This window comes from Malurus melanocephalus, unplaced genomic scaffold, assembly GCF_030028575.1.
Source record: "Malurus melanocephalus ecotype Western Australia unplaced genomic scaffold, MMel_1.1 scaffold_60, whole genome shotgun sequence".
Classification (NCBI taxonomy): Eukaryota; Metazoa; Chordata; class Aves; order Passeriformes; family Maluridae; genus Malurus; species Malurus melanocephalus.
Genome location: NW_026623292.1, coordinates 2,294,014 through 2,309,192, shown reverse-complemented (window position 1 = coordinate 2,309,192; position 15,179 = coordinate 2,294,014). Strand labels below are relative to the sequence as shown.

At 37.6% G+C, this 15,179-nt stretch overlaps 1 protein-coding gene across 2 annotated transcripts in view; it reads left to right on the top strand.

Annotated features, from left to right (window-relative positions):
• The window catches only part of NELL2 (neural EGFL like 2), a 133,651-nt gene that overhangs the window by 62,003 nt on the left and 56,469 nt on the right, over positions 1-15,179 (top strand). For both annotated transcript variants that reach the window (XM_057366158.1, XM_057366157.1), the window contains exon 13: positions 13,530-13,655. In XM_057366158.1, coding sequence (XP_057222141.1) covers positions 13,530-13,655 — 126 coding nt within the window. The remainder of the gene's footprint in view (positions 1-13,529; positions 13,656-15,179) is intronic.

The following is a 15,179-nucleotide window of genomic DNA, read 5'->3' as shown; positions in this document are numbered from 1 at the left end:
CCTCAATTAGAAACATGCTTTCATAGGAAAATTCTCWCTCCCCAGGAAGTAAGAATTGCTATAGACTGACACTAGTATTTTAAATCACACTGAGTGAARGTTCATTATTTGAGTTGCTCTATTGGTATCAGGGAGCAACAAGCTACTGACTCAGAAGAGWATCATCTATACAATCTAGTATAATCAGGTGGAAGGAACCCATCCCCACTCCAGTGAAAGCYAAAGTCCTCTGCACAGCGTCTCAGTGTCTGTGCTAACTGTTGCTCTTCCTCATGAAAACCCTGATTTTGTAAACACACAGTACCAGTGTGCTGTCAGGCCATTCTTACCGTAAAGCTTAAGTGCTGGYAGCAGGATGGGCTTTGGCTAATAAGTAGTTCTGTTCAGATTAAATTGAAAGTCAAGCATCTGTGATTAGATTTTAAGGTACTCTGCAGTCCCACCTAATACATGCATTATTCTCTGGTGATGCACAATAAATGGGATAAATCAAGGCTTTTTAAGATTGTTCCTTTGGCTGAACTCTGCCATAGTTAATGCTTGCAGCTTGCTTGAGTTAGTAGGTGGATTTACATCAGTGGGAATGCTCATCTATTGACTTAGATTTGAGAATTTGTGTCTGTTTTCATGAAAGGAGCATATAATTAATTCAGCTTCATGTACATTTCTACTTTATTTTTTGGGTAAGCCTTCTGATGTAAGCCGGTTTTGAGAAGCAGAGCTAAAAATCAAAACAAATCCTTTGCCCTTCATCGTGTTCCAGGAGGCATCTGAAATCAGGAYCTGCTGTGTAACTTGCAGCATCAACCACTTTTTATCCCGTAGTCCCTGGTGACTATGCTGAGGCTTAGGCTGTAGATCTGCATTTCCGAGAACTCATCAGCCATTTCCTGTTTGAGGGAGTCACTGGAAGTTAGGGGCTTTAAGAGGTTTTTAAGTTATGGTGAAGTTAGGGGCTTTAAGAGTTTTTTTTTCCCTGCAACTCTATTGTCACTGCCAAATGAAAGCAAAAAACCAAATTGTACTTTCCTAGTGATCTCCACGTTCCTCACATTAGAATCTGTTGCTTTGTGTGGAACTTGCCAGGCATGCCATAAGCAAAAAAAAAMAARAAACTTTTTAATCAGCATTGAGGGCGAAACGTTTCATAAGCACAGAGTAGATTGTCATATGTGAGGCTGATATACAAAAGAATTTACCACTTTGTGCAGTACCTGACTTCAATATCACGATTTTTTGAGGTTTCTTGGCCCAATCATTTCTGTATGGACAAATGACATTGGTTCTGGGTGATAATTATGAATCTGCTTAACTGCATTCAGTGCACTTACTTGCATAAGTGAATAAAGGATTGRGACAYATTATTTACAYAAAAATAAYAATTTTGCATATTATGTTTGAATGCATGAAATCRTCACTTTGAAATGTTCCTGATTCARGAACTCTTGCTCATGTTGAAGGTAATTAGAGTAAGTTACACTAGGAAGTTKTGCCCACATGAGCAAAGCCCAGAGTTTGGATCCTTTCTTGAGAGGTTCTCCCAGCTGGGGGTGAATCTGCCTGTGTAGGCACCACGCTTGAGCTATGCACAGATAATATATGGGTCCAGACCTGGCCTTGACTGTCCGTCCCTGACTGACCATGAGGATCATTGCTGGAAAGATGGGAAATAAGATTGCAAATTGAAACTTTGAGATTGTTTTTGTAGAAGATTAGGGACAGGAGACTGAAATACCAAGGTTTCTTCATCATTGTGCTTTTATTACTGTATCTCTTTTTCCTGTCCAAATGTCTCTTTGAGCAGAGGTTTTTATTTCTGGAAGYAGATTCTTACCTTATGTATTTAACTAACTAGCAGCAAATGGCACAATAGCAATAGTGTAAGAGCAAGTCCTCTGCCTCATCTTGAAAGGCTGAAATGGTCCCAGCCTCCCTTTCTCAGCAGATGCTCTTTCTCCACTCTGCCATTATTTGGTCTTTAATTGCAAGCAATGCCAGGTATAGAAATGTCGAGTTGACACAAAGCCTTTCAGAGAAGGTTTTTTGTAATGACTGGAGCCCATGGGTATGAGAGCTGTTTCTGTGTTTGCACTGCACAAACTTCAGATGTACTGCAAAATTGGATGTCATTGGTTCTGTGTTAGAGCCAAATTTAACTAAATATAATCCTGATTTGCGCTCCAGCAGTATCAAAATTGAAAGAATAAACAGAAGGCAGTACTTCTCCTTTAGGAGAAGAAAAAACATAAAACCACTCAAAGCTGGTTTCAGTGTGGGTCTGGAAAAGCTRCATAAATTTTATCTGAAAGATGGAAGACTTTGGCTTCTGTCCTAGAATGAAACAGTGCTTTTCCAAAGCTGTGTGATGTCTCTGGATACTGTTTTGGTGGATACATTTCTGTTTCATATTAATAATGCTTGTTAATRTTTACATCACATTTAGCTTTCCCTCAGAGTATTGTGTAAAGCAATTCTTACAGAMTTGGTATTTCTTCATTTACATGCTGTAAGCCATATTCCAAATACTTTTAAACCTATTTTCTGCCTCAGGCTATTATGCAGTTTGAGATACTTTGTGGACAGGTTGTGTATGGATTATGCTGTGCTGCCCAGCTGTAGGTGTTTTTAAATATAGCATCCTACCTAACATCAACATCTTATTAAAACAGGTGTTCTGGTGAAGTGTAATTAGTTTTTCCCAAAGCAACATCTGCAGTACTTTCAAATGGAAGATCACCCTCTGGAATATATTTTAAACAGTGTTCAATACCCACTGTTTTTATGAAGGTGGAGTTATGCTGAAAAGACTTTTCAGGATAAAGGTTGTGACTCTTGGCTACCAAGCTAATCTGATGCATCTAGATGAGCATATTTCAGCTATGTCTGTGCAAAATCTGATGTCAGTTCAGAAGTGCTGCCAAGGATTGCTGATTMAATAGAGGAGAGGAGGCTCAAGAAAGGAGACAGGAGAATGCGGTAATTTTTRTGAAGAACAAGACAGAACATGACCCGAGAAAACTGGGTTATTTACTTCTTTATCAAGAGGGTTTAGCCTGATGCAGAGGCTATTTTATATCACATATCTATCTTACTATGATAGAGTTAAATTTCTTTGTAGCAGCCTGTGTGTTGCTGTAGTTTAGATTTGTGATGTCATTCTCTGCAGTGAAAACAGGAGTCCTCTGTTTTTCAAAGATTGGTTGGGCATCAGTCTGCTGGTGAGAGTTGGGGAGTGGTTACCTCTGAATTACTTTTTTTTCTCTCTCCATTTATTAAATTATCTTTGTCTCAAGTCATGAGTTTTTTTCTCACTTTCTCTTTTTTTTTTTATTTAAAAAAAATTGGAGCCCATTGGAGGGCTGAGCAAGAAAGGAGCTGCTGGGTGCTAAATTGCTGACCAGGGTCAGCCCTTTACACATGACAAATTTAGGTTATGGGTGTGTGGACCACAATGTTTATTTTTTGATATTTGGAAATTTAGTTGCACTATTTGCACAGTCCACAACATAGTTAACTTATCTGAACAATTTGGTACCATTTAGTATTAATAAACAATTTTTGTGAAACCATTTTCCATTTATATTCTAATTTATCCTTTTTCCTCGGTAACTCTTCTAGTTTCTCTGCTKTTGTCATGTTTGTCCCAGTTTCAAGTGTAGCAGATCAAATTAGACCAAAGACTGAATGACTTTGTCTAGATTTGAGAATTACATCAGCTTCACTGATGATTGTCCCTTGAGGGAAGAAGGTTTTCAGTTGAGAAATCTGCTTTTGAATAAGMTGGCTTGATTTGAATCATTGTCAGTGGAGGGAAGTAAGCAGTCTTAGAGGAGAAATTGCCTCTTTCCAGAGATTTCTGGAGCACATTAGAAATGCCATTTGGTTGGACCTTATCAGGTGTGCCTTAGCTGAAAGTTGTGTGCTATGATTCTGTTTGGAAAGATTTACTRATTTATCCCTGTGTGTGCTTAAAAACATTAATGCATTATTCAACACTCTTCCTCAACAGTATGAAAATTGCACTTTTTCACTTGCCTAATTAGTACAATCTGTTGTTAATCTTCTTGTTAATCTTGTTGGTTTTAACTAGTGTATTACAAAAATAAAGTACCTTTTCAAAATTAATCTGATTTCYACAAATTGTAGTGAGGAGAAGAAATCTTATACAGGATAAATAGTTATAATCAAATTGCCATGGGATATGTGTTCCAATGTATTGGCCAAGTACCATTATCAACAACTTATTTTTGCTCCAATTAAGTATAATACTGGGAAGAGTGTAAGCAAGAGACTTCCATAATGGAGATAAACCTCAAAGTATTAGAATATATTCTAATAAGTCCTCTTGGTGTCTAATGGACAGTACTGGGCACTTTGTTAGCTTTGCTGTCTAATGGACAGTACTGGGCACTTTGTTAGCTTTGCTGTCTTTGTGGTATGCACCATTTCTTTTGAGTAAGAGCCCTACTTAAAAGCTCTCCACTACTGTCAGCTTTGTGAAGAACCTGGGAAGCCTATCCACACTTTCCTCTTCATAGAAAAATTATTTTTTGTAAGTGAAAAGTGTCAATAGTATCACATATAGCTAAGAAATAAAGACTTCCATCTCCATCAGCTGGCAGTGTTTAAATTAGTAGCTTGTCATTTGGAGTTGGGTTGGGAAATCAATCAAGCAGAAAGAAAAACTTTTACTCCAGGAGGGCAGAAAGTTATCTCTAATAACTCTCTATCTCTAATAAGAATCTATAATAAAAACTAATTAAATGATATTAATATTAAAATGAAACATTAATATAAAATAGTATTAACATAATATCAATTATTAATTTTTTTCATCAAAAGCACTGTCAACTTATTTCCATAATTATGTTACTTARAAATCTAAATATGGAGAATTATAAAGGCAGTTTTAATGCATCAATGTGTCAGAGTGGGACAAATCCTTCTTGTCTGCCATAGCTTTAATTGAGGAAAATAATGAAGTTTATTCCTAACTTGAAGTGCACAAGCAGTATCTCTGACACTCGTTCAGAAAGTGTGATGCATCTGAGGTACAGACAGTCCACCACTTGTAGCAGTGGGATAGTTTCTATGTGTGCAAATTGCAGGATGGGATTTAGTGTTATTTGATTGTATTTACTTCTACAGTAATTATGTTTAGAATGATTCTATCATCCAGCATAGCCAAGAATGACAACTATGTTACTACAATTAAAAAAAAAAAAAACAAACAATAAAACAAACAGCTGAAACTAACCATAATAAAGGGAGCTTCTTGAAAACTCTTTTAAATTTTGTGCTATTAATATCTGGTAAGGAGAGGTTTTATTATACAGAGAGCAGCCCTTTTCCACCAGCAATAAAAGCGTATGATATATTTTGGCTTCAAATGAGAAATTAAGGTGAAAGTTTAAAATTAAATAGACCTGAAACCCCAAACAAAAGAGAAAATAAACTAAAGCCTTAGTTTTGTTCTTATTTTACTTTGGTCCAGTTTTCACTGTTAGCTGGGAGCTGACTATTGAAAAAATTAAGTGCAACTGGTTTGTCAGAGTTTGAGAGACAGCTTAGTTGTGATATCAGCACTTCTGTCAGTAAAACAAAGTAAGTTTACAAAACAAGTAATCTAGCAGGTAGCTCACAAGAAAGTGCTGCATGGTTTAAACCCTACCCAAACCCCAAATACAGTCTAAGCCACACACAGGGCCCTCACCACTGTTTACAGGTACCACTGCTTACAGGTATTGTCTTTACTRCATTCCAACAGGGAGTTTTAAAACACCAATAAAATTGGTGCAGTACAATCTGTGCTGTGTCTTCCTGAGAAGAACCTGATACATATTTGTAGCTTCTGTATAAAAATATTAACACTCCATATTACCCTTTCAAAATAGGGAAAAACAAGAACATGAACAGCGGCAAGTATTTTGAAATTCTTGACATTCACAGTTCAAAATRATGAGAAGTTGTCATACTTAAATAAGAAAAGAAAAATATTATTTTGCAATTCAGATTTAAAGACCTCTTTCTAACTAAGTTCTGAAGGGGGTGGATTATGAGCTGTTGTGTAGTGTAGTGAAAAAAGCTTTTCTGCTTTTTGGAATTCACCAATTAATCATATACAACATCCGTTTTATTCGCAGTATGCAGCTTTATCAGACTAGTTATTTSGAGCCTAAGGAAAGGCCTCCCGGGATGCTTTCATGTCTGACAGATAACTATATATAATTACTTGTTTCATCACGTACACACCACTATATGAATTAATTATAAGGTGTTAAATAGTAAGAAGATGCAATTTGCCAAGTAAAATATTACATGATGGCCGACAATATTGGTTTACAAAAATTTCATGTGATATGTATTTTTAAAACTACATAATGTGTGTGGAGTCCAGTGATGTTTYCACAAGACTGAGATGAAGACTTCAATTTCCTCCAAGAATCTCACATTCACGAGTAGCTATTGAACAATATTTCCTACTGCATGTTTTAACAAGGACAGTTTTATCTCAACAGTCTGTCTTCCTTTCCAAAAACTGGGGCAAGTTGAAAKAAAAACAACTCTTTGTACTGTTAAAAATGATATTTCTGAAATGCTCTAATGTTGTATTGTGTCCTTGCAAAGCTATATAGAACTTCTGTCTAGACCTTGAGTGACTTTGCTTTTATTTTCAGTATTTTCTGTCCTGATGGCCTTCTCACAGGTTGCAGGAGATGGACAGAGAGACCATGAACTTAAGCAAAGACCAGAGATTTAAAATAACGTGAAGGGAAAAGTACTGAGATGTGTGCAATATGTATATGTGTTATCTGTGCAGTTTAGTTATTGGCTAGGAAAGAATATGCCTTGTGTGGAGAACCAATAGTTAAATTTTATTTTTAGTCTAATTGATACTTTGACAGTCTAGTCAAGATATAACAACCTCTTACTGKTTTAATTACAACAAGGCTAACTAACACTTGTAATCCAACTCACACAGGTTCTCCACAGGTCTGTTAATAAAGCAGTAAAAATCAATATACACAAGTAATGCTCCAATTCTTCTTTCCATCCCTATGCATTCCTACATGAGTTGTTAGTGACCAAGTTCTTTTTTGGTAGGAGCGTGGTGGGAATAATGGAATRCTATTTTGCTCTTTTCTTCTTGGTCTTTGTGTATGCTTGAGGTTATTTTTGTAKGCTTTAACTCAGAATGTGGGATATGTTCTAATAGTTGATTCACAGGGCTAGATTATTTGTGATTCCTTAGGTTCTAGTGCTTTTCTCTTTGGGGGTGGAGAGACACATAGGTCTAGAAAGGTAGGCAAAAATAAAAGTAATAAAACTCCCCAACAGCAAAAAAACAATTTTGGACATAACCTGTATACATGTTACCTCTTGTTAATTTTACTGTTGGAACCAGAATTTTTGCTGGCTTCTGGTTGGCTGGTAGCACCAAAGGCACAGGGTGTAAAGAGAAGAAAAAGTTGAAAATTATCTATAGAGGGTAGGAGTGATAACAACTATGGTGGTGCTGTCAGCTGGAATAARTAATGTGGGACGCTGTGAAAAAAATACACGATTTTGATTGAAGTTGATGGTTACATGCTTTGTGGAATATGTCAGTTGGAAAAACTGCTGCAGTGGGTTTGACAGAGCAAAGCAAAACAAAGTGCAGTGATTGTTTTGTGACTGACTGRAGGTAAGAGCAGTAGTTAAACAACAGGCTTGACAGGTGATGGAGAGTCTAGAAATAGCAGTGGTAGGAGGAAGAGCAAGGGCTGTGCCAGAGCCCCAAGATATTTTGTCACCTTAGACAGCAAGTGAGAAAGGCTTTACAGAAGAAGAGACACACAGAAGATAGTGTTATGGAAACCAAAATACACAAGATCTTGAAGGTGTAGGTGAAATTGAAGAGAAGCTGAAAAGAAATACCATCAAGAAAGTGCGAGTGACCCTACCGGGAGCATGTTTATTAGAGCAGTCAGCCAGGATTAGTGTGCTAAACATTTGAGCCGTTGGGAAGGTAGTGTGTTTGGTGATAGAAGTAAAAAAGTCCAGTRCTTTTACAGGTAGGTAAGCTGGTGGTATCTGGCTGCAAGGTTATGCTCTGTTCTTTTTCTTTTAAGGAGTAAGCTGGTGTGAAGGGATGGGCTAAGTACAGGAGGAGAGACAAAGTGAGYAAGATCTAGAGACAGATCTAAACTTAGAAAGTGGCTGAGGGAGGAAAATTGCAGACAAGCTTGATGTCAGAGGTAAACGGTGAGAAAAGGGCGTGTCGGTGGAGGGATGACAAAGAGAAAGTAAATGGACAGAACTTTTTTTTATTTTGTGATCCTGTTCCAGGTTATGGATAGGTTATGTTTGTTCTAAAGGTTTTAAATCCTCATTTATCTTTTCATGGTATTGATTGCTGTGATTGGTCGCTTTTGATTATTACAGTCCCTTAATTGTTGAGTAGCATCTCTTTATTTTGTGACRCAGTTTTCCTAGGTCAGGGACCAGATGAGAGGCTCAATCTTTCAGAGACTGTCTTTCTGTATGGGTCAGATCAGTGGTGATAAAGCTAAGGGCCTGAAAGCCCTGTGTTGAGATCATTGTTACTGGTATCCATCCTTGGAATTCTCAGCAGAGAGGCCCAAGGTTCACAGGACTAGTGTGTGATGATGCCCTTGCTCTTGGCAGCAGAGCTCCTAGATCAGGATGGAGGTGTGCTGATGAAGTTGTATCAGAGAGGTGGAAAAACATTAGCCTCTTGAGCAGTTAAGTGTGGTGCTTGATATTTATAGGCTGTGAAGAAATGTTGTTTTAACATAAAACCCATGGGGTTTTATTTGTTTTGTTTTGAATTGWAGGTCTAAGCTACTCGGCTCCTGTGTTCGGGGTAATTTTTAATGCATTTATGATTTTTTTTTTAACAAATAAAGCTTTTCATGTTCCTGTTCCCTCCCTTTTTGAGTAATTAATGTTATTYTTTTGTAAAAATCCTGCAAGAGTATCTCCCTGGCCACCATATACCTTTCTAAGTGTGACCAGGGAGATCACTGGTGTTGGACACCAATTGAGTTTTAAAGGAAATGGCTGGAGCCAGGACACTATCGATAAAGGATCCTCAATTCTGGGAGTAGCCTCTTCTCATAATAGCCTATATTTACTTAGTAAAGACTCATTTGTTCTGGCAGGCTTTTGTGGTGGATAAAGGCAGTGATGTATAGGGAAGCCTAAGGAGAGGCTTTGTTTGTTAGAATGAGGCTTTGGTCAACAATGATTTATAGATTGCAGGTCAAGTTCTCTTCTTATTAATGGGAYTGTAAAACATAACTGGAAATTTTACTCTGGGGAAGCAAACTCGTTAGGGTGTGGGGGGAAGGGATGCAGGAAAACTTTTTTGTGGTTATATATTTTGCATAAATTTGGTTTGAGTGCTTGTGGGGATAAGGAAAGGCAGGTTTTCTTGGTGTTTTTTCTGGTTTTGATGTTTTTTGCAAGTATAAATAAATCATTGAAGTGCAGATTCCAAACACTTTTGCACTAACCAGTTTTCCCAGAGGTGCCCCTTTTATCTGTTCCACTGGGAACAGAGCAGGTTGATGATCTCCATGACTACACTGYTGTCAGTACATCACAGCTGGTGGCTCAGTACCACATCACAGACTTCAAGCACACAAGTCTTTATTGTTGAATGTGTAGAGCCATTGGAATGGTGCATTCATCCTATTGAACTGACTTCAGTATCTTAACTGGCTGAACAGTAAGACCTGAATATGCATTAAYATGCTAACTAAGCTTTTTGGCAGGAGGAAATGAAGATAAATTGTAAGTTGTAAGATTTCTTAGATATGGAAATGCATAAGGTTTTCTGTTGTGCATTTATATCTAAAGGTGACGTGTGTTTTGGATRGAGTAGAGTTAATWTTCTTTACAGGCCTGTTTAGGATTTTTACTGAACACAGTGATAATATAAAGATATTTTTGTTATTGCCAAGCAGGGGTTACACAGAGCCAGCACCTTTCCTGCTTTTCTTACAGCCACACTGGGAAAGACACTGGAGGTGCCTGGGAGGCTGGGAGGAGACACAGCCAGRACAGGTGACCAAACTGACCAAAGGGAGRTTCCAGACCACATGACATCATGCTTAGTATATACAGTGTGGGGAAGGAGGGATGTTTGGAGTGATGGCGTTTGTCTTTCCCAAGTCACCATTACATGGGATGGGGCCCTGCTCTCAGGATGGCTGAACACCAGCTGGCAATTGCAAAGCACTGAATTAATTCCTTGTTTTGTTYTGCTTGTGTGTACAGCYTTKTCTTTCTCTATTAAACCCTTTTTATCTCATTCSACAAGTTTTCTACCTTTTATCCTTCCAATTCCCTCCCTGATCCCACTGGTTGGAGATTGAGCGAGCGGCTGCATGGGGCTTGGCTGCTGATCAGGCTTATGCCATGACAGCTGAATAAAAGSCTACACCAGTGTTTTCAACCAGTAAACAGCATGAAAATATTTTTATTTTGGTAGTTTTGAAAGAGAATATTTGTTGGGCTCGTTCCCTGCCRTAGTTCAGTCCTCCTTGATCTGCAGTACCTTAACCTAATGTATATTAAGCTTGCATGTGGAGTGCCAAAAGGGAAATGGAATTGCAAGCTTTTATTTTGGTCAACCTCTGTGTGATGAGTTTCATCTGACTGTTACTTTACCCTTTTTTGTATTAATTATCTTTATTTAATATTAAAGTTGCAAATTGTTTGTAAAAACATCTTCTTATCTGCTTTGTGTCCATGGTATGGAGGGTCTTTAGGTGCCAATGTAACTTAGTCTTGTGATAGGAGAAATGACAGAGTTGGGTGGGAGTTTTGATTTCCAGTGAGCATTGAAAAAATCTGAGCAATACCTTTGCAAATCAGTTTGAAAAAAAACAATGCATCAGATTTGTCCAAATGAACAAATCTGGTTAATCAAAGTTAACCTGATAAGTAGTGGGTTGGGTTTTTCTTTTTCTTAATATTTTCTTTTTGGTATCAGATGAACAAGCAAGGTTTGGTTAAAAAAAAGGCATTTATAAATAAAACGTTTTTCAAAATCTCAATATGTGGTATGTTGGCAAAATGAAAGCTTTTATTTACAGCACTTCTAAATTAGGAGGTTTGAATCAAAGTAGCTTTGACTTCAAGTTTTTCACTGCAAAATAAAAAACATTGACATTTTGGGTCTCCTGTGGCTATTTACCTGCCAAAGCAATCATTAGTACAGTTTTCAGAAAGTTCTGTTTAATGCTTCTGAGGCTTTGGATTTTTAAGTAGAATTTTCCRAGGGTGCCAGAGCTGGCTTCTAGGCAGCCTGTTGATGCTGAGAACATAAGGCTTCTAATTACTCGAAGACTGATGTGTTACTTAAATACAAATCAACACAATTAATTTAACATGGCATTGTGAACTGGAAKTATGCAAGACACAAGTTGCATCATTTGTTGTAGAGGCTGAGGCGTGTGTTGTAACTGCTGGCTTCTTTTGTGAACTGCATACTTGTGTGTCTGCAAAACTCTGTTTCTGCAAAAATCTCTAAGTTAGGAGATCTTTGCCCTATTCCACTCTCGGTGCAGATCGAGTTGTGGTAGTTTTATGATGGTTTCACTTAGTTTTTGGTCTTCTTAGATGAGGTTCACAGAAAGTGTTTTGAGCCTTAATATGCTCCCTATGTTCATGTAAATACATGTTCATTTGTGTAAGTATGCATGTAAATAAAMACTGCAAGATTAGTTTTTCCAAAAGAACACCTTTATAGACCTATGATTCTTCCATGCTGACAGAGGGRAAAAGGAAAGAAACCAGCCAAAGTATATCAGCCATGAAATTCTTTTGCAGTGGACACCTTCATCATGTTTAGTAGTCAACTGGCCCCAGTTTCCCCAGCAGAATCCAGTGGTCAGAGAGCTATGGAAAATGGTTTTGTTTTTTCTTAAATTGAATGAAATTAGAAACTTACTAATCACTAATGTTCAGTGTGTCACATTGTTTTGTACAGGAAAGCAAATTATCTTCACATGTAAAGGGCGAAAAAAAAGCAAGTGCTTGTCTGTATATTAATTATAAAATTAAAGCAAAACCAGCATGCAGTTCAGGATGTTAACTTGCACAAASTAAAGAGGAGAGCAGACAGTGAGTGTAATTGTAAATTCCTGTTGATTTAAAGACACTAGGAAGATAAGAAGAATTGAGGGGTAAGCATACAACTTAAGCAGCAGCAAGGTACTGGAGTTAATAATGTTGACATTTAGCATCACAGCATTGAGAACTCAACCCTGATCTGAGTTTATATATACAGTCTACTGTCTTGAACCATGACTAGACTCTGCAACAAGATGCTTTTCTATCCAGAGATCTTATTTTCAACACTGAAAGCTATAAACATTGAAAACAAGGAAGAAATCAAAACTGATGAGCAGGTAAAAAGGAAAGCCAACCATCCGCCTTTTTGATTTTTTTTGGTAGCAAGGTTCAGTGGCACGTTGCATGACAATATAAATAGGTGTACTGAGCATCTCTGGGTAATGATGTCTTTATCATTAGTATTACAGGAACATTGTGCTACTGACCACTTCCAAATTAATTTAGCTTTTCTTCTTTGCAGTATAATAATAATATGCAGATTTTTTTTTATTGTAGTTCTTTCTCTGTCTTAGCATTGACATATAATGTACTACAAGAAATAGGTATCATTTTGAAGCCCAAGAGAATACCAAACACAATTAGGTTTTGAATTCTATGCCTACAGTCATTTTTGTTGGGAGTTTGCTCTAAGACTTTATGCTGCACCAGGTGTTCTGCCCCAACAAATATTTTATCATGTTGTAATTATTCCTGTCTGACCAGCAGGTTGAATATGAGTTCATTCTCATATGAGTGAGATTCTTACACGTTCCTTTCTTGTACAGTGTATATATCTATATACATATGTATGTAGAAACTTGCTGATATAGATATATGTGTTTATATATATTAAAAATACTGATTGGCTACTTTATAGTTCTAAAAGAAATTTATACAAAGTTCCAAGGTYTTTTCAGATCTTACCATGTTCCTTACAGTTTCTTCCTAAACAACAGTTTCTGTTAGATCAAAGGCATGTAGTGTGCATGYAGTTGTGTGTTTGTGTACTGATGGCTGAGGTGACTGCTCGTGGTGCAGTGATGGATGGCATTGCAGTGCTGAGGCTGTTGGTCAGTTGTTTGGGACCCTGGTTATTTTTTTCTTGCTCTTATTTAAATCATAGGAATAACATCAGAGGCACTTCAAAAGGAAAGATGTAAGCCAATGTAATCTTCTTTGTAGCTCTACGAACAGCTGTTCACAGGAAGCTTGAGGTGCTTCCCTTGTTTGAATACTTCAAGCTGTTTTTTTTTGAAAGGAGAAAACCAAAAAGCTTTCCAAAATGCACTGGTATTCAGTAACTCTTTGGTCTGGCCCCCTACTGATGGAAGTGAACAGCAGTGTATCGAGAGATTGCAAATACTGCTGGATTTGACTTGTGTTCCTCTTTGCCTTGTTCCCAGATATCGATGAGTGTGCTGAAGGACGGCACTACTGTCGTGAGAACACCATGTGTGTAAACACACCAGGATCCTTTATGTGTGTCTGCAAAACAGGATACATACGCATCGATGATTATTCATGTACAGGTAAGAGCTCTGTATTTCTGGAAGGAAATAACAGGATGGTGGTATTTAGGAGCACTGATGGGATTCTTCTTAATTTAATATTTGTTTGAGTCACAGAGCATCTAAATGAAATGTTAAACAGCATTAACACTAAAATACAGTGCAGAAAAGCTAGTGCTTTTCATTGTATGGATTATGTGTAGGTCGTATTACTTGCCTGAAAGTGGGAGGTAGGCTGGATTGTCTCATGGCTCTGTGTCGTTTTGRGTGCTGATTAAAAAGGTGAAGGGAGGAGACTGAAGGAAAATAAACAGGCAAAATTAGTGCCGTTTCACTTGGTTTCCATGTTCCATAGCAGTACAGCTTTTCTTTTGAGTACAGCCACTCTTCTGCAAACTTTGGATGGAGTTAAATTTACTACATATTAAAAATGGCTGAGTCCTCATTCTGAATTCTCTGGGCTCAGTCAGGTTTCCCAGGTGAATCCTGAGTTCGGTGGGCAGGAGTTCCACTTGCCTTGAACCACTGGACAACATGGTCAGTCTTCTATCTGTATCTTCCCTTCTTGCTCTACTGCCAGTGGACATGTTTGACTGRTGCTGACTTCCTGTCTTCTATTTTATTGCAAGGTAATTTAGGGTTATGGAATAAGCACAGGATATTTAAAACATCCTTTGGTATCAGAGTGAGAGCCAGGCTGACTTTAAGTGTTCCTGTGTTTTCTCCCACAACACAGATAAAGAAAATATAACTCAATGATGTGGCTTTTTTTTTTTGAACGAACGAAAGAGTACCACTGCTTTGTGTGCRCAAGGGAACAAATTAGTTTTTTCTATAAAAAGTTATACTTTTTCCAGAAAGCTTTCTTGAACTTCGTATTATCTAACAGAAACTGGCTATAAATGGATGAGAGTATTTAGAATGTGGAGGCAGCACTGTGAAGTTCATTTCTGAATATATTCTGTCCATTGTGTCTCGGCATTTTTAGCATCAATGACGTATTTTGGTACAGAAACAGCTTCTTCATAAACTGGCATTCTTTGCTTGCCCAAGCATGCACAGCAGTCAGGGACATGGATTTCAAACCACATACATATGATTTTTGTGAATGCTGTCTTATCTGTSCTTGTCATTCCTCTCCTGTATTGGAAGCACTGTTTTACTGCAGTAAGCCTCTTCTTCAGGGACCAAGTTATAAAGACTGCTCGCAGCAGGTCCTTTCTGAAGCAACCAGTATGTTTCTGATCACTCTTACATTTTCCACACTCTCAGCTGAGTAAAGAAATTGTTTCACTACCTACTGAGTGTGAATATTGGGATTATTTTAGGACTGACTATCTAAATTTGTGTGATATTTTTTCTGCTTGACTTCCATTAATTTGCTGTTCTGATGGAATTTTGCAAATGGTAAACCATCACCAACTTTTCAGGGGCATTGGGTGCCTATAAATATAATAAAGATAGTTCTTGAGACTCCACACATTACATTCTTCATACTTGCTGAAACATACTGTTATGAAATACAGAATACTTAAGAGCTCTGGA